Source organism: Magallana gigas, chromosome 10, assembly GCF_963853765.1.
Source record: "Magallana gigas chromosome 10, xbMagGiga1.1, whole genome shotgun sequence".
Classification (NCBI taxonomy): domain Eukaryota; kingdom Metazoa; phylum Mollusca; class Bivalvia; order Ostreida; family Ostreidae; genus Magallana; species Magallana gigas.
Window position 1 is genome coordinate 35,785,078 of NC_088862.1, and position 26,080 is coordinate 35,811,157.

The 26,080-nt window shown below is 34.4% G+C and overlaps 1 protein-coding gene across 5 annotated transcripts in view; it reads right to left on the minus strand.

Annotated features, from left to right (window-relative positions):
• The window catches only part of LOC105332837 (uncharacterized), a 302,923-nt gene that overhangs the window by 112,953 nt on the left and 163,890 nt on the right, over positions 1–26,080 (minus strand). For 2 of the 5 annotated variants that reach the window (XR_010710218.1, XM_066073569.1), the window contains exons 2-5: positions 19,863–19,928; positions 18,733–18,796; positions 11,858–13,576; positions 10,773–11,696 (exon numbers count right to left, since the gene is read on the minus strand). Coding sequence is in view for 4 of the 5 variants with exons in the window: in XM_066073569.1 (XP_065929641.1) it covers positions 10,773–11,696; positions 11,858–13,550 (2,617 nt within the window). In the remaining variant the exon portion in view is untranslated. The remainder of the gene's footprint in view (positions 1–10,772; positions 11,697–11,857; positions 13,577–18,732; positions 18,797–19,862; positions 19,929–26,080) is intronic. The other 3 variants (XM_066073570.1, XM_066073572.1, XM_066073571.1) reach the window with 3 other exon arrangements.

A 26,080-nucleotide genomic window follows, 5' to 3' on the forward strand; every position in this document is an offset into this window, starting at 1 on the left:
CGACTGACTATCTCTATGGTTGGCTGGTATATCAGCTACTTCTGATATACGACTGACTATCTCTTTGATTGGCTGATATGGCAGCTACTTCTTGTATCCGACTGAATATCTCTTTGATTGGCTAATATGTCAGCTAATTTTTGTATCCGACTGACTATCTCTTTGATTAGCTGGTATATCAGCTACTTCTTGTCTCCGACTGACTATCTCTTTGATTGGCTGATGTGTCAGCTTCTTCTTTTATCTGACTGACTTTCGCTTTGGTTGGCTGATATATCACATTTGATATTAGTTGTTTTAAGGCTAAGTTGATATTGTCATAAGCTTGGATTTGTTTGTCAGAATTTCTGTCGGATTAACGTGCAGTTAACTGCATGTTACGTTTGTTATTTCAATCATTCATATTTCTTAATAGAAAGTCTCGGTTAATGCTTAATAGTGTTTTATACAAAGCAACTTGGAAATGTAAAATGTAGGGATTGTTTTATTCATTTTCTGATAGGATGTACAAGCTCATAGATTGTGCAAAGTTAGAATGTTTAGCGAAATATTCCAGGTCATTCATGTACCTTTGAATGATGCAATACATTGTTAATTGATGAAAATTGGGAAATTATCAAAACTTCAACTTTATGAATCAAATATCATTTCAATATTTATAGAAAAAAATCGAGTTTAAAAATGTTAATATGACATATAGTGTGTTTTACTATAATTTCAACGAGAAAATTAACATATCATTGTTCTTTTCTAAGATATAATGATAAAACATCAAAATTCATAATTACTAAAGACAAACCTCAGTTAAAATTGTAATGTATTGGATGAAAATATCATTCCTCTATTTTGCTAAAGATGTGTTGTATTTTTGAAATAGCACTCAAAGTCTCAAAATCGTTTATGCTTTGTGTACTGACTATGTTGTTATTATTCGTACTAATAGCACACATATTTGTCCAATTGATGTGAATCATTTTGTTCTTTCATTTGTTTAGATCTTAATCTATTGTTATAGTTAAGGACAAAATACTGATTAAAAAAAGGAACAAATGTCAGAAAAAAAATAATACTTGCAATTCAAATTCAAAACAAGATTGGATATTGGTTAACCCATATCGAAGATACTCGACTTTAAAATTATATTGATTTTTAGCTGGGCTCTGCTAAAAGCAGAGTCCTAGTTGTAGGCATGCGAATCGCCAAAGTTACTATAAATAGCACAACTTCAAAAGTAAACTAAAACCCAAACAGTGTCAAGTCAAAGCTTCCGCTTTTCGAAATAGTTACATGTACACAAAGAGCCACGTTTTGTCAAAAGTGTTTGCATTTTGTTTCTTTTTATAATTTCGAGAGAATTGTGTTTTTTTTAATAAAAACGTGTTTTAAAAACAAGACTATGCATTTTGGACACATACAATGCGCATGATCTTCCATGAACTACTTTGCTGCGCGTTGAAGAAATTGGGATTGAATAAATAACGCTTGTTGCAAAATTCAAGGCAGAAACTGTTGAACTTTTTTCTACTAGACAGACATATTTTTGTTTTTTGCCACTTACAAAAATTGATCGCTCTCTGATGCTTTGCCGACTTATAAGCATGAGAGAGAGAGAGAGATAGAGAGAGAGAGAGAGATTCAGTCTTAACTACACAATATGCATAAAAAGAAACCAAAAGAGCCCGGCTTTCAGTTCTTCAGTACTTTAATTTATTTTGGTCCGCCGATCTCTAAGTCAAAATCACTGAACATGTTTAGAAACATACGTATATCGTTTATCTTGTCCGTAGAAAAACAGTCCACATATCTGAGCCTAAACAGAGTTCACACAAGTGCGATTAGAAACACAGTACAGGTGTTGCGTAACCATGCCGTCATTAAAAAAACGAAAAAAAAACCCGCAAATCATACTTAGCAAATATTTAAAAGAGAGAGTTTAATAACTAAGAAACAATGATCATTACAGTTACATAGTTATTGAGAAATATGAGAAATATCCATTAGTGAACAAGTGTCCATTGAAACAAGATAAAAACAACCTATGTTTTGTGGAACAGAATGATGAAGCAGCAAGCGTATACGTATAAATATGAATACGTCACATTAGAATTACGTGGGGAAAGTTTTTTTTAGTTATTTAACGTTAATTTTGTTTTCTTTCACGTATAACAAAGACATTGATATTCTAAACATTTGTTGAAATGTTGTATCTTCTAATCATGAACGGGACTATATTTTTTATACAACTATGTAAAGGGTACATGGTTATAGTACCTTATCCTGAATAAATAGTAAGCACTGACCGAATATATCAAAAAGAAGAAACACTTATTATTATCAATTAATATAGTACTGCTTGTCCCACCCTTTATGTTCCTGCCACAATCCGGAGAAACAGACGACATCACACTCCCTATATGTCTTAAGTCAATATGATTGTTTTTTAAACTTTCTCCAGAATCCTAATATGATCTCTGAACCTGTGGTGTTCTTCTCTGCTTATATGCAACATTTGCACATATCAGTCGTAAAAATAGTTAAGATTTCTTAATTTTCCCCCTTTTTGCGTTTTCACGTTTTAAGAGAACGAACACTTATCACATGTTTGTACCTTTAGCATTACATATCTACCTTATAACGTATCTAATAGAATACCTAAACGATTGATATTTATTCAAATTGCACTTATCTACCTATGCATAAGCTTTACTTTTATTAAGAACGGTTTTTATCTCATTTGGTAGAAATCTTTAAAGTACAAATATTGCTTCAGTAGCATGAAAAACAAATTAGAAACTCGTGACAGAATGTTGTCTATTGGTTTATATCTACCCTATTACAGTCCATACAATGTATTTTTTCTTCAATGTTTAGCTTGCTGTCACGTTATAAGTAGTTGCCTAAACTACTCTATTAAATTGAATATACTTTTCAGCCATGTTTAAGTGTACGCGTTGTCTGTTTCTCTGAAAAGCTCCTTTAAAATAGCAAAAAAAAAAAAAATATAGAATATGTTACAACAAATTCTTGTCACGTGTGCTACTACAATAAACAGATAATATAATAAATAAATATCAATTTTTAAAAACCTCAAAAAGATATGACCCTCTCAAAAAAAAAAATTAAAAGAAAATACAAAATACAAAGAATAATACGAATTCGAAAAAAAAAAACCAGAATGTCAACGAAGAAACAAACACATTGTTAGAGGTTCAAGACATGTTTCACTCATATTTGTTAATATGTATATCTACGGCTCTACAAAAAAATTGTTCAAAGACCTTAAGGGGGAACAACTTCATATGTACTTAAAAAGTAGCATATTACTTGAATTTCATTTAAATTGCCTTAATGTAATTTTAAAATTGTTGATGATATCCTTAAAAGTATTTTGTTTAGGTATGTTTAGAGGGACAAAGTGCAGATGCATTAACATAAATTTAAAGTGCAAATTGTGTAAATAAAAAGTGTGCAATTATTTGAATAAATGACTTTTAACAAAGACTTTATAAAATAAAGCAGATTTTCACATTTAAAAGCATATGATATTTTTCACAAATCTAAATCAGTTAAGCATTGAATCATTATTTCTTGAAAGATAAAGTCTCATAACTAAAGTGTTGTGTGCATAAAAATTGAGTTACGCACGTTATGAAACAAAACGTTCCGAAATTCATCTCAAGTAAGTTAAAATGTGTTCCATTTAAATTTTCATAGAGCGCATATTTTTATTCCTTTATTCAAATCATAAATTATCGAATAAATGGATTTTTCATACCTTGATTGTAAAATTGGGATTTAAAAGTTTAAAGCTTGCTTATAATCAAAGAACAAAACGTGTTCCATTAATGTGATGATTTACACGACGTTACTTTAACTTAAATTTTTATTTGTTTAGTTTTGCAAGACTTGCATCAGGTTGACAAATGCATAAAATAAGTGTGAATATGTTAACAAAACACTAATTACTATTTTCGTCCACAATTTGATTTATCATTTTATCTTGAAATTGTTCGCGTTTTTGACAACTAAAAACATCATTTATCACAATCAGCTGTACAGTTTGAATTTTTTTTGTTGGTTACAAACCAAAAGGCATAGAGATGGATGTTTATATGAAGAAAATAATAAAATATTATAATAAAGGACTAGGAAAAATTAATCTACTTTTTTCAAAGTAAGAGTGGAAATACTGACCAATGTTCTTTAAATGCTTTGTAACATGATGTCGCATGCATTTTAACAATCCTAATGTGTTTGTACAGTAACCAATACAAAGAATGTGTTTATACAGTAACCAATACAAATCACTTTGTTTACACCGAGACAGAGCAATCTACGATAATGGCATTCATATACAGTTGTTGAAACAATATAGCTCGTGGAAAAACAACATTAATTAAGTTTATCTGACAAGTTTATCACACATTATTGCTTAAGACTGAGTAAATAAGCACCGCCTTTAAATTTAACTGATCTGAGTAATTCTGTCAATCAACTGATTTAGGATCCCAGATTGAATTTTTGAACATTTTTGATATATTTATGGGTTTATTCTTTTAAAACATAGCTACAATTGTATAGGAACTATTTAAACAGACGTATTTCTATATTAAATCATTACATTGAATTTCTAATTGTGACGGGGGTGTTCCCTGCCACCGGCGCTGATTGATAACTATTGTTTATATTTACAAGTTTATTTACACATTTACAACGAACACGAATTACACAATATTTATGAAAAACAGGTAATATCAAAATGCGTACTCATTCTTTAACATTCAACTCATTCTCCAGACTCACCCATAACTTAATCAACTACTCACTTTCATCTCTCAGAACCTTATCATGTACAATAAACAAATGAAAACTTCAGATATGAACACAAAAATTATAGACTTATGTTTGCTCTCTCTCTTGCCTAACGAGCTGAAATGATACTCCTGGGAAGCAGAGCTACAACGCCTGCGTCGCGCACCTGCAACCTTATCGGACCTTTCATATCACATTGTTCACCCAACATTTATTAAAGATAATTTACACAATGGGATGAATAGCATTGTTGTTAAGAAGGATGCACATGTCTTTAACCAAAAATTCAACCAATTCCGACCAATCGGAATAGTATTTAGAGTTTATCTTATAGTTTATATCCGGAAATTAGAGATGTTCATCAGATCATCAGATCTCTCTTATAAATAAGAAATGGATCATTATCATTTGGAAAGTTACTTTTTTTGGCTATGCAAATTCTGATAAAGTTAAATATTATTTCATTTTCATTATCATCAGAATATAGATTAAAATAATGGTAAAAGTGTAGTGGTTCAGGCAAATATCGTATGGCTAGAAGTATTTGATGCATTTAACATATAAAGAGGTCTTATTTTTTTAAGAACATAATATTAAAGGTTATACAAAATATGTTTAAAAAATGAAAATGAAAATGTTTCTATGTCGTTTGCTATTTAAAATGCTAGGGTCTAGAGCTCTCGTTACGTACATTATCTCATTTGGTAGAAATATGGCCAAATGTTCATGTTATTTCCCACAGTTCTAAATTTAAATCACACTAAACCAAATATATTATTGTTGTACAGCTACATGTAGCAATAATTGATTATCTGAATACCGAAGGAAAAGAGTAATCAACAAATAATTTAAGGTAAAACTAGTATAGAGACCTTAATGCAGATTCTTTCACTGCCGAATAAATCAACAATATCCTCCCGCCATGTTCGACATATCTGTGAAAAAGAGAACATTCAACTGAAGGATTACACTGGATTACAGAAACTATAAAAAAACGACACTAACAACGATTAAATACAAGAAAGTGGACCAATGATGTGGTGGATTCAGCTTTCTGAGTCTTAATGTGAACATCAAACACATTTTGATTCAGCGTGACAGTTTCTCACAACAAGAAGGGATCCTTTTATAGGACATCTAACACATTTATCTGTGTAACCTTTTTTTTATTTTTATTGTTCAGAGTCTAATGACGTTTTGGCCGAAGTTTTCCAGATATAAATGATCTACAACATTGGCTTATGAATAACTTTGCATGTAGAAACAATTACATCGAATTATGTAACTACAATTATTTCCTTAAGCATTAAGTATCAAAAGACCAACCAAATTTTATCACACAGCAATGTGGGGTGTCCAATATACATCAGTAATCTATTTTTTATCTAAATTGTTGCTTTACCTAGACTTTCAGTCGCCAGTTTAACCTATCACAAAGGAGATGGCCAGTGCACTAGGCTAAGGACACCGGCTTCTGATGATTCAACGTAACGTCACTGTTCCTTGATGTGTTGCGGACAGAAGGAGAAGAATATGCAGTCTTAAGATTGGTCGAGGGGGCCAAACCTACCCATAATGGCGGAGCGTGCGGGAAATGAAGCCTTGGGAGCAAATGCGTGACTTCAGATTGTCCAATCGGACTAACTTTAAATCAAGCATCATTTTGTCTCTTGATCTTATAAAACCCAGCGCCAAACTCTTTTACGTCATTATCCGGTAGCTCTCAATTCAAGAAACATATTAATTGTCTGCAGTGAACGAACTGAGGAGACCAATTTATGATCATAAGAACTTTGCGTGACACTTTCATTTTAGGAACTTTGCGTGACACTTTTATTTAAAGAACTTTCCGTGACACTTCCATTTTAAGAACTTTGCGTGACACTTCCATTTTAAGAACTTTGCGTGACACTTCTATTTTAAGAACTTTGCGAGACACTTCCATTTTAAGAACTTTCCGTGACACTTCCATTTTAAGAACTTTCCGTGACACTTCCATTTTAAGAACTTTCTGTGACACTTCCATTCTAAGAATTTGCGTGGAACTTCCTTTCTAAGCACCTATGGCTCAGATTCCGCATTCAAGCCTGTAAATTGCCAACGTATTGTATGCCACATCGTCTATTTACGTTTGGTGAAGATAGGACCAGTATTAAGTAAGGTATGGCTTTCAAATGACACCTGCTTAAAAAACTCTAACCAGGTTGGGACGCCGACGTTGGGGGTAAAGCAAAATCCCCCACTTACTTCGTCTCGGTTAGCTAAAATGCAATAAATATGAGGTCTTACATGTTATATTGTATGCAAATTGCGCATGCAAGATTAGAACAATGCCTTTATTTAAAAAGTCACTTATCATTTCTCCCATAAACCATATAACTTAGATTTTATTTATCTGTACTTCTCCACAGACAACGATATAGATGTCACTTTCTCCCATAGACCACATAACTCAGAAGTCACTTTCTCTTCATCACTTCTTCCAAAAACCAAGTGGCTTAGATGTCACTTTCTCCAGCAGACAACGTGACCCAAATATCATTTTCTGCATTATATCTCATTTACTCTACACCGTATGAAAGTTGTAGGGGTACTATCCTTTCTTGTTTTGTAAATGACACAACACTTGGTAAATTAAATATTTTACTTTCAATTTAGCATCCACACATATAATCCAATACAGGACAGAACTTGTACACTAATCCACTTATCATAAAACAATATATGATCCTAGTTACAAGACAGTAAAGTAATATGATTAACAATAAATAAACCAAAGGGGGTTCTAATGGTATCATTATATCTAGTCAGATATATTTAATAGACATTGATAGGCATGGGTAAACTCCCTTTCATTGCCATTATAAACATATGTGACGGGATTTCATCAACGATTATAAAATCTCACACGGTACATCTGACAAGGTTTTGAGGACTGATTTTACCATCGCGTTTAAGTTATTTTTTCAATTATATTACTCAGAACAACTTACACACATTTAAAAGCAGTAGAGATTCTAAAGTTACCTATTCATTCATGCTGCAAGTTTCTAATAAAACTTTAGTAATATAGTTTAATTGTTGGGTCAATTTGTGAGAATCAAAACTGGCAGTTGGTCAACGTTACATCGATGCCAAGATAAAACAGGATCCGGACATTGTAGATATAAAATAGCTCAAACAGATAGAATTAGAAAAATGTTGATGAAAGGGCAGAACTGTTGGACTATTGATATATACGAAGAATTCTTCTGCATGGCAAGTAGGCAGATTATACTATGTCCATAGGGGGTATATATACATGGTAGGTACACGTAGCTATTATTGTTTAATCACAGACAGTAAGCACTAGTTTTAAACAGCAATGATCCTATAGAATATGAAACAAATATCATACACAATAAAAACATAATAATTCTAGGACTACATTTCTCAGAATAATATACTGACATTAATATCATGAAATTTTGCTATAGTCTTTGAATGATGCATAGTAACTGGACAGATTTAACGATAGGTACAAAACAGCAAATTATGTGCTAAGTAAAATCATTGGATGAGTGCAGAATTTGATTTTGCTTAAAAACGTCAACAAACACTATTTGATAATTCGAAAATAAAAACAATAACATATAACATGTACAACATCTGGTCTCAACTTAACAATAATTTACATTCCTTTCTTTGGTTCCTGAAATGGCAGGACTTATGATTATTGCAGGTAAAAAGAATGTTACTGTCCAACATCAGAGAGTATGGAGCCAATGAAGGTCAAGGTCGGACAAGGTCACAGTGACGACAATATTATAACAAGGTTCACTGGACCTCACGCCTATATCCGTGGAAATAACCTTGACCTTTGAGTACCTGGAAATAACAAAATTTACGGTTTTCAAAAAGGCAAAACACATCTTATAGATAATTAATGTATTCATTAAAAATTCTGTATATATAAATGGCAGCTACATGTAGAATTCTGTATATATAAATGGCCACTACATGTAGAATACTGAATATATAAATGGCCGCTACATGTAGAATACTGTATATATAAATGGCCGCTACATGTAGAATACTGTATATATCAATGGCCGCTACATGTAGAATTCTGTATATAATTAAAGTCAAATTGTTTATTTTACAGAAAATCATCTCTAAACAATTCCCCTGTACACACATTACTGTCATTCAGTCAATTGAAAGGTAACTGAAATGTGACTGAATTTGTGACCTTTCCAGACCATTCAGTTATCATTCAGTTGACTCAATGGCAGAGATTCATCCTGTGATATGTGGATATTAATTACATGTAGAATACTGTATACATGTACATGTATAACTAAAGTCAAATAATTTATTTTACAGAAAATCATCTCTTAACAATTCCCCTACACACACGTTACTGTAGATTGCTAATTAAACGCGAGGAATCAATATCCATGTAAAATCATTTCTAAACGATACCCCTATACAAACATTACTGTTGATTGCTAATTAAACGCGAGGAATTAAAGGGACTTGGACACGATTTGACTTAAAATTTTCAAATTTTATTTTTCCATTTTCAATGTTTATACTGATAAATATGGAAGTTAATAATGCTATGTCAAAATTTGAAAGTCAAATATCAAGCTTTAAGGATGATACAGAGTTCATAATTCGTTGTTTTGTAAACAAAGATCGAATACTATCATTTTGTACATATGTGTTGTATTGGTGGAAGTTTTAATCAAATGTATCTTTTTTTGTTGATACTAGTATTTATGAAGATATTGAGTTAATTCTAACTTGTTTTTTACAATTCATTTTGTCTAAGAAATGGTATTCTCTACATTACATTTTTTGTAAACAGCTATAAGACTCGAGCTTTGTTTACATAACAACGAATTCTTACCTCTGTATCTTGCTTGTAACTTGACTTTGACTTTCAATATTTTGGCCAATCATTTCAAATGCACCAGTAAACCATTTTATACATAAAAAATGAAAATAAAATTTTTGATCTCAAATCGTGTCCAAGACCCTTTAATATCCATGTAAAATCATCTCTAAACAATTCCCCTACAGACACATTACTGTTGATTACTAATTAATGCAAGGAATTAATATCCATGTAAAATCATCTCTAAACAATTCCCCTACACACACATTCTGTAGATTGCTATTTAAACGTGAGGAATTCGTGTCCATGTAAAATCATCTCTAAACAATACCCCTACACACACATTACTGTAGATTGCTCATTAAACGTGAGGAATTCATGTCCATGTAAAATTGAGAGAAGTATCAACCTCACAGATAGAGAAATCTCGCTTACATTTCCTGAGAGTTGAGAACTATAAGAGATTAGGATAAAAGTTTCGCATTCAGGATTCAATATTTTCACATTTTGATACAAAACAGCGTGATCGCAGAATTCAGTACTCGCTTAAAATAAGGAATCTACATAGTTTGTATACAAGCATTGAAACACATCATTACCATCTTCATTTTCTGGTCGTCCCTCTCCCTCTCCAGCTGTCTCTGTGACCGGCGGCGCGCTCTGTCACTTTCTCCGTGTCACGACTTCTCTCCTTCTCGTTCATGGTGTCCTTCAGGGATTTGACCTTTGACCTCTGACCTCAGGAGTTCATGTTCAGACTTGAGCCGCGAGACTTGGTCACGTTCGTGTTCTGTAAAGTTTAAGTCCTTCACCGTTATATTAATTAACTAATTAGAATGACATGTGACTGTACATCTTATTATGAAATATATTTAATTTCTATTTATTTTAGATAAACAATGAATCCCAGTGGCTAGCTGGTAGATACAGCTAACCCTGTAACAATGAGCTGTTTATTGACAAACAATCACACAGATAAACATGTCTTACATGTATCTTATTGACTGATAATTAACACGGACTGTGTGTCTTAGTTATCTATATCTAATTAATGTGAATGATAATGTCTCAGACTTACCTGTCAGAGCGTCCTGTCTGGTGATATACCTGTAGACACACACCTTGTTGTTGTCCCGTGATCCGACCCAGAGACGGTGAGTGTTGACATCATAACTCAGGCTGTGTGGTTCACCCATCTCTTGTGATTTTGTCAGGAGATGTGACAGGAACTGACCGTCCTTGTCCAACATCTGTACTGTTTGGATTATATAATGATTTTCACACACCATGATGTGTGACAGCGCGTCAGTACAGATGCCAGATGGCTTTAGTCCTGATCCTGATGGAGGTCCTGTGTAGGAGAAACGATGTCTTCCTCCACGCTCTGTCACCACTACACCAGACCAATAGTCAGACACCACGACATCCCCATTGTTGTTTTCAGTTATATAGTTAGGTTGATTATACAGTCGCCGTCCTGTGTTGTCATGTTGTATGGTCTGTGTCAGTTGTCCACTCTGGTTGTACCGGGTTACCTTGCCTGTCTCTGTATGTATATAACACATCCCGACCAGTAGATCCCCAGTGGACGGGGACCAGTACACACACCGTGGTCTCCACGTAGGGTTTGTTGTCTCTATAAATGTGGTGGTTGTTTTCATATCCTTTGACAGTTTGTTGATGTTATCTTTACTATCTATATAAATCAGTTCACTCTCACTGTTCACTGTGTGTAATCCACTCAAAAAACTACGTGAATCCTTCACACGATGTAGACGGACACCTGTTGTGTCTGTCAAGGTGAGATTGAATGTATCACTGACCCAGACCTGGTCTGACGTCACACAGGAAATGTGATAACAACCATTAACACCTGTCACTGTGAGAGAGTGAAGTATCTCGGGGGGAGACATCAGTTTCAGCAGACACTGGTTTCCTTGCTGTGGTTTTTCTGTCCCTGGGGTTGGGATTCCACTCTGTGACTCCATCATACGACTTTGATCTACAAACATCAAACATAGAGTTCTAATCCTGTATTGTTACAAGGAGTAGATTAGGTTAATCAATTAATCAAACAATAACTAAGGTATACTTAGATCTCATTGAAACCTGTATGATACCTAACACATATATACTACATCAATGATAATGACTCAGACTTACCTGTCAGAGCGTCCTGTCTGGTGATATACCTGTAGACACACACCTTGTTGTTGTACCGTGATCCGACCCAGAGACGGTGAGTGTTGACATCATACCTCAGGCTCCGTGGTACACCCATCTCTTGTGATTTTGTCAGTAGATGTGACAGGAACTGACCGTCCTTGTCTAACATCTGTACTGTGTTGGTTGTATAATCACACACCAGGATGTTTGACAGCGCGTCAGTACAGATTCCACATGGCACTAGTCCTAATCCTGATGGAGGTCCCGTGTAGGAGAAACGATGTCTTCCTCCACGCTCTGTCACCACTACACCAGACCAATAGTCAGACACCACGACATCCCCATTGTTGTTTTCAGTTATATAGTTAGGTTGATTATACAGTCGCCGTCCTGTGTTGTCGTGTTGTATGGTCTGTGTCAGTTGTCCGCTCTGGTTGTACCGGGTTACATTGCCTGTCCATATTAACTCTGTATCATCTGTATCATCTGAATTGTCTGAACCATCACTTATCTCTCTAATCATCCCGACCAGTAGATCCCCAGTGGACGGGGACCAGTACACACACTGTGGTTCCCATGTAGAGTATGTTCTCTCTATAAATGTGGTGGTTGTTTTCATATCCTTTGACAGTTTGTTGATGTTATAATTCCTATCTATATAAATCAGTTCACTCTCACTGTTCACTGTGTGTAATCCTCTATATAAACCACGACATGAATCCTCCACACGATGTAGAGGGACACCTTTTGTGTCTGTCAAGATGAGATTTTTTCTATGATCACTGACCCAGACCCGGTCTGATGTCACACAGGAAATGTGTAAACAACGATCAACACCTGTCAGTGTGAGAGATTGATGGAACTCAGGAGCAGACGTCAGTTTCAGCAGACACTGGTTTCCTACGCGTCTGTTTCCTCTCTCTGTGATTTGGATTGCACTCAGTGACTCCATCACATCCTCCTTGTTGAGTGACTCAGTCATGGAGAGCTGGCTGGTGTGGAGTGTAGGATGTATCTGGGGGAGGGCTGTCTTTATGGAGGAGAGGAATTGTAGCGGTCTGATTACTCTCCTCTGTTCATATATGTGTATATATCTCTGTAGGCTGACAATATATATGACCATTTCTTTCTTCTGTTTTAAACATCTGTGTTTGAAATCAAAGTCACAGAACACATTACACATGAAATCTTTTTGTATATAGTCAATGAGATGCTTCAGTGTCTGGGCCTTTGTTAACATCTGTGATTGATAGAGGGAGAATTGTGTGTGACAGATTTTGAAATCAGTTTTGATTTGTGGCAGTAGAACAGGTCTGTAAAAGAGAGCCTCACTTCTGATGGTGTGAATGGTTCCTCTGTGTTGTTGTTGCTTTGTGTTATAGGATGTTGTAATAACTAATTGTTGGTGATTTCTATGCTTTCTGCAGTCGTAACACACAGGAACTTGACAAGGTTCACAGTACTTTGTATAAACATGGCCAGGATGTCTTACACAGATCTCTTGTGTTGGGATGTAGTTTAATTTATTACGGTGTGACACAACATCATGGTCTATTGTTTGGAGATCTTTTACATGGTTCTCTTTACACTGGGGACACAGATCACATTGACACGATACACAATAGTACTCTGTGTCCCCCGGACACTTAGAACACTGATGTACTTTACATGGAGTGCTTGCTGTTTCCATTGTGTGGAGGGACTAGGTCTCAAAACCTGTTTGATAAAGGAATAAAGTGTTTTAAATGATGTCAACTATTTTTGCCATATATTAAAAATATAAAATTTTATAAGGAGTGTTTGTTTTCATTTAAAATTGATTTTACTTTAAAGTAATAATATACAAATATCATATATATAATATATATTTTCCTACAAAGATACATGATGATTCATATAAATAATGATTCATCAATATGGCTCTGGTTACAGAAACACTCAACTTGTTGAAGAAATGACCCAAAATATGATTGACATGAGAGAGAGAGAGAGAGAGAGAGAGAGAGAGAGAGAGAGAGTTCTAGTAGAACAAGTCACAGAGAGTAGGATATAGTTAGAAAATGAGCAGAAAAATATCTAAATGAGAGAGATAGATTAAAACAGATAGAAAGAAAGCAAAAGTACAAGTTTAACAGAAAGTTTGTCAGAGAAAGAGGGAGATGGAGAATACATGTTTAGCAGATATAGTCTTGACCACTCCCTCTCCCATAATTTCTCTGCTTAACATGTATGATCTCTCTCTCTTTCTCTCTCTCTCTCTCTCTCTCTCTCTCTCTCTCTCTCTCTCTCTCTCGATATCTCTCAAATATAAATTCCTGCTATATATATCTCTCTTAAACTTCTTTACTCTTTCAAACTGTCTCCATTAAACATGTGTACTCTTGCTTCTCTCTCTCTTTCTCTGTCTCTCTTTCTCTCTCTAACATTCTCTGTTATACATGTACTGGTATTCTTGTATTCTCCTGTTTTTATCTCTATCTATCCTTCTCTCATTCTCCAGAACATTTTTCAGACAAGTATTCATCCTCTCTCTCTCTCTGTCTCTCTCTCTCTCTCTCTCTGGCATTCTCTGTTATACATGTACTGGTATTCTTGTATTCTCCTGCTTTTTATCTCTATCTATCCTTCTCTCATTCTCCAGAACATTTTTCAGACAAATATTCTTCCTCTTTTTTTCTCTCTCTCTCTGCTTAACATCTGCCCTTGTCTCTCTTTTCTTTAAATCTCTCTCTCTGTGTATATCTCTCAGACTTTTCCTGCTTCGCCTGAACTCATGCTTTCTCATTCCTTCTTTCATTCTCTATCCCAGCAGGGTTTTCTCTGAGCTGGGGGAGGGGACTTCCCCCCATCTAAAATAATTACCTGGCTATTATTGCATTTCAACACAATCTAGCTAAAAGCTAGACACCCAGACCCCTTTTACTTTTTTTATTACTTACTTCTACTTCAATTTTTAAAGACAACCCTGTTATCCCTCTTTCTCAAATTTCTCTGCTTTTCATACATGCTTGCTTTCTCTGAGAGAGAGAGAGAGAGAGAGAGAGAGAGAGAGAGAGAGGCAGACATACAGACAGATAAAGAAAACAAGTATACATGTTAAAGCGAAAAATTATGGAAGAGGGAATGAGATACATTCTTCCTCTGCTAAACATGTAACAAGTGTCTTTCTCTCTCACAAACTTTCTCTATGAACATTTACTCTCTTTTTCTGACATGTACATTTGCTCTCTTTCTTTATTTCTTTCTTACTTTATAAGACTTTTCTCTGCTATATATGTACTTTTGGTTGTCCTCTCTTTGAATTTCTCCGTTAAACATGTACCCCTGTTCTCTCATTCTTTATTTTCTTTTTTTTCTTTTCCATTTCCCCTGCTTAACAGAAACGTTTGCCTTCTAATTGTTCTTTTAGTTTCACTTTTAAACCTAATATCTCTCTCTCTCTCTCTCTCTCTCTCTCTCTCTCTCTCTCTCTCTCTCTCTCTGACCTTCTCTGTTAAACATGTAATCTTGTTTTCTCTTTTTATCTCTCTATCTACTGTGGTTTCATCAATATTCGTTGAAGACCAATTTTCGTGGATTTCGTTGTTAAGTTGATCCACAAAATTAAATGTGCATTGAAGTGCAATTTCTATTAAGATTTTGTATTGATAGGGTCATTGACCTCGAATTTACGTATCCTTGAAACTGTGATTTTCACTTTATCCATGAAAATTGATACCCTTGAATGTTAATAAAACCACAGTATTCTTTTCTCTCTCTCTAGAAAATTTTCAAGACAAGTATTCTCTCTCTCTCTGTATATGTCTCAGAATGTTCTTGCTTAGCTTGTACTCATTTCTCATTCCTTCTTTCATTCTCTATCCCTCTTTCTCAAAATTCATTTGCTTTTCACATGCTTGCTTTCTCTGAGAGAGAGAGAGAGTGTGTGTGTTTCATTGCTAAACTTAATCTCTCTTGTTTTCTCTCTCTATTTTTTTCTGTTTAACATGTATTCTTTTTTCTCTCTTTTTATCTCTCCATCCTTTTCTCACTCTTGAACAATTTCCAGAGAAGTACTCTCTCTCTCTCTCCCTGGCTTTCATATACCGGTACATGTACCATTGTCTCTCTTTTCTTTCATACTCTCTCTCTCTCTCTCTCTCTCTCTCTCTCTCTCTCTCTCTGTATATCTCTAAGACGTTCCTTGCTTAGATTGTTTCTCATTCCTTCTATCATTCTATATCCTTTCTCAAAACTTTCTCTTTGCAGAGAGAGAGAGAGAGAGAGAGAGAGAGAGAGAGAGAGAGTTAGCAGAGAACAAATGGGAAAAGGGATTGAGAGACTTTCTCTGCTAAACATGTACCCACTCTCTTTCTATGACACCAAGTTTTTCTGTCTCTTGTCTCTATAACTTTCTCTGATAAACATGTACTGCTTCTTTTGCTCTCTATTGCTTTCTCTCTATTAGTCCCCTACCGGTTTTCACCGGAAGGGACTATAGCTTTCCTCTGCATCCGTCAGTCCGTCCGTCTGTCTGTCCATCCATCCGTCTGTCTGTCCCACTTTAGTTTTCCACACTTTTTTTCTTTATGCGTTTGAGGAATAATATGAAATTTACTGAACAGCTTCAAAATGTCTAACTACAGATCAAGTTTACAGTTTTGAAATTGAAACACATCAATTATACTGGTACTTGATGTCATTTGACAATTGGCAGATAGTCTATGACTAGCTTTCTCCCCTAACCCTGGCTGAGTATTTGACTGTGGTCTCGGACTGGCTTTCCCCCTTACCCTGTCTGAGTATTTGACTGTAGCCTATGACTGCCTTTCCCCCTTACCCTGGCTGAGTATTTGACTGTGGTCTATGACTGGCTTTCCCCCTTACCCTGTCTGAGTATTTGACTGTGGTCTATGACTGACTTTCCCCCTTACCCTGTCTGAGTATTTGACTGTGGCCTATGACTGGCTTTTCCAATGCCCTGGCTGAGTAGTTGACTGTGGTCTATGACTGACTTTCCCCCTTACCCTAGTTGAGTGTTTGACTATGGGCTATGACTGGCTTTCCACCTTACCCTTGCTGAGTATTTGACTGTGGCCTACGACTGGCTTTCCCCAATGCCCTGGCTGAGTAGTTGACTGTGGTCTATGACTGGTTTTGCCCTTACCCTGGCTGAATATTTGACTGTCCCTGGGGAAGATATATCCCACCCCTGACATTACCACAAGGATATATTTTTCCTTTGTTTGACCAAACATACTTTAAACTAGAACTGTCCTAATGGGACTAATACCCCCGCTAGGCTAATTTCAAATGGGACAAATAATTGAATTGAATAATAATTAAGGTTTGGAACACATACAAAAAAAAATTCTAGAATTGTAAAAAAAAAAAAAAAATAGTTAACACAGAAAAATTGAAATCAAAATTGTCAGAATTTCACTGTAAATACATATCTATAACAGTAATACATTTACAAATGTTTGTATTTGATGATATATTTTTTTAATTTAATTGATTTAAAGAAAAACCAACAAAATGACAATAACCCCTCCCTGTGCAGTGAATAGAAATACCGGTAGCCAAGCAATGCTCTTCTGTTGATAAAACTTTCAATATCTTTCTAATAAGAGTCTTGACAGATGCAATTAGTTGTTTCAAATTTTCCTCACTTTCTCCTATGGCACAATTGAACTCCATATCAGAAAATTGATCCCATAGGACTATGATTTTCTTTGATGAGCTTGTTAAATTTAATAAACTCCCAAAACATTACCATAATTACCATACTATGTAAAAGTATGTAAAAAAGAAAATTTAATATTACAAACAATTTTAAAATTGCCAAAACACTACAATCATATCAGTAATTTTGAATTTCATTTAAATTAATGCCCAATTGGGTCACTTCATCAAATTACTTGACAAATAAATTTAAACAACCTCTAAAAATAGTTTAACTTCTTTATTAATAATTATATTATTTATTTCCTTATAATGATATACCTTTTGGTTTAAACGAAACAGTTTTAAAATAGCCCCAAAACCATCACCCATTTTACAGATTATCAATTTCCCCTAAACACATGCTCCATCTGAACCATGACTCAGATAATGGCTCCCTTGGGACAAATGAATTCAGCCACATTTGTCTTCGGTGTTCTTATTAGCTCATAAGAATTTATCATTGACAAACAAAAACTTTGCATTGTCAGTTGATAGAATACTTATAAAAAATATTTTTTTTTTATTAATTAAGACATAAAGACCAAAAACTCCATCTGGAGTATTTATATAAATATATTTTAGAGTGTTTTCTATTAATTAATTAATAAAATCTGTAAGGATTACCTCCCTTACTTTTCAACTTTAGTGTACAATATATAGAATAAGGAACATGAAAACTGTCATAAAATCATTAAATCTTGTCTGATCTTAAAAAAAATTGCAGGTACACATCTTCAGATGGTGTTCAACATATGTACAAATTTTCAAACCGTTCCATGCAGTAATAAAAAATTCTATAGGGGGGACAAAGTTGCGTCTACGGACAGACGGACAGACAGACAGACGGACAGGGTGAAACCAATATACCCCCCTAAACTTAGTTTGCGGGGGTATAATAAGGATGAGAGTAATAGTAATTTTGTCAATACCTTGGCAAGAAATTGATGTTGACCTTGGCCTATGGTCTCGGGACAACCGTTCCTACCCCAGGGCTAACACAATGACTACTACCCTCATACCTATTTAAGAGCTGTATAATATGATGTCTATGAATGACACACAACGACAGACGAGTGATAGCAATAGGTCTCCTGAGTGACCAAGAAACAATAAGATTAGCTGCGTTATAAAAATTCATATACATTAAAAAATCATGAATACTATACCACATATGTATTTTGTTTTTCTTCACTTCATCCACTGTATCTCTGTGTATCATAAGCTTAAAACCTATAAAGAGACCACATAATTCTACACACCAGTACATGTATAACACAAAGTAATAGTATACAGAAAAAAATTTGGTTAGTAAATGATTTTACAATTACAGCATATAGGAAAGCATAAGTACTGAGAGAGAGAGAGAGAGAGAGAGAGAGAGAGAGAGAGAGAGAGAGAGAGAGAGAGAGAGAGAGATTAAAAATGGGAAATGACTTTAATTTATTCAGTGATAAATTAGAGATATTTACATTGGTATACACAGACAGCAGAGAGAGAGAGAGAGAGAGAGAGAGAGAGAGAGAGAGAGAGAGAGTATTACTAACACACTAATTTTTATCTAACTTGTGTGTTTGGAACTGTTTTGTAATAATCGAGATACGTAATTACTCTGTGCATTTCTAGCTTAATTAAACATGTTAAACATGAATGTAATGATTTAAGAACATAATATATATTAATTGTACATTTATTGAAATTTTGGCTTGTTTTAAGTATAGGTGAAAAGGGGAACAACTCAGTGAGACTGTGTTTAATTGAAAGCGATAATGTTCCAGAAACTTAATTAGCTCAATCAACCTTCAGATTGGTATTTAAACAGGTAATCCACAATAAATTCACCAAGTTATACTATTAGTGAAAAAACAGAGAGGGATCGGCTGAATAAAATGTGATTAAAAAAGATCAACATTACCGCTCTTAACCTGATTCAGTAGTGTCAGTCAATTCACCCACCTTATACCATTGATAGAATAATGAGAGACTAGCTGAATAAATTACTGCTGTATCATAATTAAATAAAATTGCTTTTGCTTTCTATACTGTATATTAACATTATCTACTATATATTTGCAATTACTTTGTAAATGTATGTCTATGAATTTAATTATTATAAAGTCAATAACTATAAGTAACATGTAATATTACTGTACTATGACAATTGTATATATTGTATGTATTATCATTAGGAGAGGAACTTGTAAGTTGTAAGAACTTGTTTCCAATCCTTTTGTGTTATTTACACAATAAAATATGTTCAAATCAATCAAATCAAATCAATTTAATGTTCATACTATACCACAGTTATTAATGTTTTCTTCCAAAACTGGATCAGTTAGTTCTACCTTGAATGAGGATGAAACACCTAAAAAGTAAACAATATATCTTAATATATATGTCACAAACATTAATGCATCGTTTGCTTTATAAGTTCAAATTAGACTGTTAACTACATGCAAACTTTGAATAACATATCAGCCTATCTATGGAAATCCTATCATTTTTTGTTATTTGAAAACTTTATTTAACAAGTTGACAGAATTGGAAAAAGTAACAAATGATTTGTTTTCAGATATATTCCATATTATCAGATCAAACACGTGAAACATAAATGTTACATTAGGCCACAACATAGTATTCATTCAGGAAATGCTTAAAATGCTTAAAAATGGAATTTTACAACCATGCAATTTTCTAGTTTACAACAGTTTATTAATATAGGTCCACAGGGTATATTAATATAATTGTTGATTACTATAGACCCTTTCACGGTAACTGTGGTACTGCTCTTTTGCAGGGCAGATTGACATAGTTTGGTGAAATATGACGTAACGTCAATACGTCTGTTTCGAGATAGCCTCCCTTGACGTAGCTCTTCGCACGCGGAGGTAAATTTTGTCTCAAAGTAAACCAGAAGGTGGGACGGATTTGTTTATATTGACAACTATGCCGGTCTAAAATTGCTGCGTGCCAGAATGCACATCTTCAACAAGAAATCTACAAGATTTGGATAAATATCCACACATGAAAGATGTTACTTTTTATTCTTTGCCTAAAAAGTCAGACCAATGGAGAAGAAACCAATGGATAAGGCTCATCAGACGGGAGAAATCTTGGGTGCCAAACAAATATACAAGAATTTGTTCTTGCAATTTTGAGCCCAGCTTAAATACTCCGACATTATTTCCATACAACAATTTCAAGAAATCGATTTATACTAGGACAGTAGGTATATCCGTTAATGAATAACTCATAATAATATAATATGGACTGTTGAATATTGGCAAACTGAATGAGCAGACGACAGTTCTTTCTTTTTACATATAAAAGTTTATGATTTATTTCAAGCTCAGTGTTTATCTATAGAATGTGTTGAGTATCATGTCATTGACTATAAATTCCGCTGTTTTCACGTCAAATGCTTAGGATTTTCTCTGCGTGTTAATGTAAAAATTTACTTTAATTCTTGATTGTTAAAATTCTAGCTATCCCTTTTCTAAAATGAAATTCACATAACAGGAAAACCAACAACTCTATCCAGATGCCAGATGATATCAGTAGAGGAGGAAACTTCAACAGATAGCAATTATGGCATACTTCTTCATCATTATGAAGAAGACAATATCCCACGGCTACGTTGCTGAGGAATATGAAATCAACACCAGTCATAATAGATCTGAGGTTAATTACTTATCAATCAAAAACATGCTTTCTAGCCTGTTATCATATATATTTCAACTGTTATTTAATTTTTTTAAATTGCAATAAAAATAAGAAGGAAAGAACTTCATATTTTTATGTCTGACTTTTGACATATTTATTCAAATCTGAATTTAAGCTTTGAGTTTGCTGTATTACTTTATTTAATCTCATAATAAAATTAAATTTTGTCAGGTGTGAAGCATGTGAAGAGAGTGGAATGTGTTACAAATCCCCCCTTCCATAATCATGTTTATGTTGCTGGTACATCACAAGTTGTTCTACAAATATTCGAGTTACTATAGACCGAACGTATTTTCTATAGATTTTGTCTTTCGCACACTGCCAATTAGAGTACTCTTTTAGTTTCATACACTCATTCTCATCACTTTTAATATAATTTTCATTGAATATTTTATCTAAAGTGTAATTTCTAAAATTGTAGGGATATTTTATCTCAAGTACTCCTGTTCCACAACACTTACAGTGCAAAATTTCATCAGGTGAAGCACCTAAAGATGGTACATTAGGATTAACAATAAAACCTATGATTTTTACTTTAAATTACCACTGTTGTGTTCTGAGACATACTTTTTTCGCATAAATTTTTTGCCAAAACTTCTCTTTCCTTGCCATAGACAGTGGCAGGTGTTGAAAATGATGTGCAGTCATTACTCAATATTTGCTTTACAATATAGCTGTTTGGGTCATTTCCTTTATAGTTACAAACATTGTGCATGACAGAAGATGTAATTCTGTCACACCTTCATTCATACGAATGAACTGACTCAGATTGTTGGTCAGTAGGCCTGTTGATTTCAGTACAACTTGATTCGTCAAAGCATGTTGTTAGGTATTCAAAAATTGATATATTTCCATTTGGATCAAAATTTGCAATCCATTGTGGAAGAGTTCTGGGTACATGTTGATCATTATTATCAATGTTCATGTCAAGAACTTTAATAATTTGAGTGTCAAACCCTTTCACTAAATCAAAAAGCATTTCATCAATATCGGGATTATTTTGATTAACGATGGTAGGGTCAAAACAGTGTTCAAATGGAAGAATACGGGTTCGCTCAGTTGACTGTTCAATTTCATCCAGCAGTTTGGGTTTTGATTCTTTACGAGGAACATCCCAAATGCATTCCCTGTCTTTACATGTTTTAGTGTTCCTATCAATATGCCTCTCTGACCACAGTGACAAACTGAACAATAGGGCCACAACATGTTTACATCCACCATCATCTCTTAATAAAAAGATTACGATTAAATTATTATAAAATTGCTATACATGTATCTCAATGATGCAAATATTTTATGTTACAGTACATTATCCTGACTTTTAAATTGTCATATGAACTCGATGGTTTAAAAATGTTTCATTATAAAAAAATTACATGTTTTATGTATACTGACTGTTCAAAACTGGTGCCATATTACTTTTATTCATTTTTTTTAATTACCTCTAATGTATGTAGCCTTCAGTGGTATTTTTAATTATTTTGCATTTAAATAATTACTTGCTACCATGTTTGTAGTGCATGTGAATTAAGCAGTCATTAAATTGTGGCAATAATAAATTGGTATCATGAATCTGAACACAACGTTTACTTTCTTCTGTAGTACTAGTGGACTGGTTAGTATGATTGTGTGGAGAAATATTTATTTATAAAATTGAACACACGTTACCCAGTGCATTCACAGCCAGCAGATGTACAACTACCATCAACACGATTTAGCAGGCACCAAGTTCTGTATAGATCAGCTGATTGTGAGGTTTCCCTGATATAGAGTGATTTTACATAGATGTAGTTGTGGGATAGCTCATGACACTTCACAGAGTAAATGATTAGACTGATACAATCTATAACCGCATTCGGACTTGTAATATTGTAGACGTGCAGGAGACTACGCGGCGTATGCTTTTGATGATAAATAAACAAAAACTCACAAAAACTACGGGGATGTGTCTCAAATCATCAGTCCATTTATTGAGTTCTTGGGATGTTATAAACGGAAATTCAACTACCTCTCCATAAACAATTATACTACTTCTCTGGCGCAGAAATTTTTTTGTGTCATCCGGAGCTTTTGCATGTAACACCAGTAATTTCAAATCTTTCGCTTATTCAAAAACTATAGTCACTGACAGTCATTCCTCGGTCAATCAAAACCAATTTAACTTGCGGATTTAACATTAAATCTACGTTTAAAGACATAGCTTTTTTCGGCGCGTTGCTATATTGTTCACGACGTGTCCCACCTCCGTTTCAACTTGCGTGCTATTTGCGCCTCCTAAACAAGAGAGTACCTATCTCGAAACCGACATATTGCTTCTATTACATCATTTAACAATCTACGTACTAAACCTTCGGCAAAGTTTATCAATTTGCTCTGCAAAACAGCAGTACCGCAGTTATTGAGATAGGGTCTGTTTGGAGATTTTATCTATTAATGCAAAACAAATATTGTTCCAGTACAACGGTTTATTTGGGCATGTGTAAGCAATGTTTTGTATTTTTTTTTATTTCTAGAATTGACTCTGTCATACGTCAGTTTGATAGTGAAGCTAATCTTAACCCAGATTTGCCTACCCATAGTACCATCACTCCCCCTCTCTCTCTTGTACCTGAATTCTTTTAGTAGGGACAGGTTAAATTTAAGATTCGCAATCGAAACTTGTGTGTCCTGGGTTTCATTCTTGATCAACTATTTTTTTTCCATTAGATATTTGCTTTAGACCTCTCTCCCTTCTCAACAATGTCTGCCTGAAAAAATATATTTTAAAAAAAAATCATTGATGTAACCCTGAACAATTCACAAGAAAAATACACCACATTGTACAATGTAATAGAATCTGTAACCCTAGACAATCCAAAAGAAAAGTACACCATATTGTACAATATAACAGAATCTGTAACTTTGAACAATTCACAAGAAAAATACACCACATTGTACAATATAATTGAATCTGTAACCCTGAACAATTCACAAGAAAAATAAATTTCTAATGATTACCTCTAGTACAGCATTCCTAGTCGATGTATTTAGCAGTGGCGTCGGAGGCTTATTGAAAGCGGGGGGGGGGGGGGGGGTGGGGGGGGTGTGTGACTGATCATCAGAAATCTTGACAAGCAGAAAAAAAGAAAAAAAGGCTAAATCCCCATATCATGAAAATCCTAATATAGGAGTGGGGTGGAGGTTGGGCAGGGGGCCGAGTATACATATAACTCAAAAACATCTTACCAGCCAAAAAGATGTATTCCCAAACCATGAAAGTCCTTATCGAAAGGGGGGGGGGGGGCTAGTATACCTATGGCTCAAATTTTCATTAGTACTTTTAATTTTTCTATTTTTAAGGTAAGTTTAGGAACAATTATGTTTGCTGCGAGAAAAAATGGGCACGGGTGGGGGGGGGGGGGGGGGGAGGGCGACTGGCCCCTCCCTGATGCTATTTGCCTGACGGTTAGGTCTAACTTTGCAAAAAAAGTTGGGTTCCCGGTTCTGACGCCTACGTTTAGTGACTTGTTTCAAAATATCGCTAGATTAGATATCCATATATATAATTAACAGGATGTCTGATTCTCACTCTCCGTCCAACTGACTCAAGAAATCGGACATCGCGCTTGTTGAACTGAAATCAAGTTCAGAATGTCAACATAAGGGGGGGACGGGGTACATTTGTTACCAGTGAGTCCCGCAGTCCACTTTCGGTAACTTTACAATGTTGAATTTGATTCATTGATAACTAAGAAATTTCAAAAGGGGAAATGGGGGGAGGGGGTTGCTCCAGATCTCCTGACCCCCCCCCCCCCCGACCTTATTCAGTTCTAGATCCGCGCATGAAATGCATTCGAATTCTGAGGAATTCTGTTAAGAGTCAACGGGAATTCGAAGTGCATGTACAAATAATGATTCTATTCAATGTAGATTATTTCAGCACATATATCTATTTTTATTTTAAAAGGTGACTTTGGTGCACTTAATTACGATTTATATTTTCAGTGTATTCGTCTACACTACGAATCAATTTTGTATAAAATAGTCCAATAAATCAAAAAAAGCCGTATGTTGGGACGCAAGTGGGGATAGCATAATTAAAAGAAATGAAAACCACACAAATATGTCAATATTCTAATATTCAGTCCTGAAAATTATATAAAAATAAGTAATACGGAATAATTCTTTGAATAATAAGACTTCTCATTTGATTGACTAAACAAATTTATATATATCGTAGAACATAATTTATTGCCTACGTTACAATACGACGCGAGTGCGAAACGTATTTATCTGCTTGACTTTACGTTTAAATTTTGAACAGATTTTAAACATATTTTAACAACTTAAAGGGCTTTTGATCTGATTTTAGTAGTAGAAAATTATATTATAAGGAATCAATTTAGTATAAGAACTTGGAACAGTTTACGGTTTTTTTTTATAAACCGTTTTGCATTTTATAAAGCACCGCCCCAAATTTTGTTATATCGTATAGCATACATGTACTAGTATATTTAAATTAAATTAATTCCTTAAATAATATTCAAAGAACGATTCCTTATCTCTTGAATATATTCCTTTAAATTCCGACTTAATTGAGTTGCATGTGTACGGTGTCTGGATGGGGCTTTTTATGTTTGCGCGATATTGCGTTCAGATAAACGTGCCGTCATGCTAACACACAACGGGCCATGGCACTAACACAATTTTGCACAACCCGCCATTGCGCTAATATGTAAAACGCTAACGAAATTTTGTACTACACGCCCTTGCGCTAACACAGAAAACGCCAATGCTCTAACGCAACTTTGCACA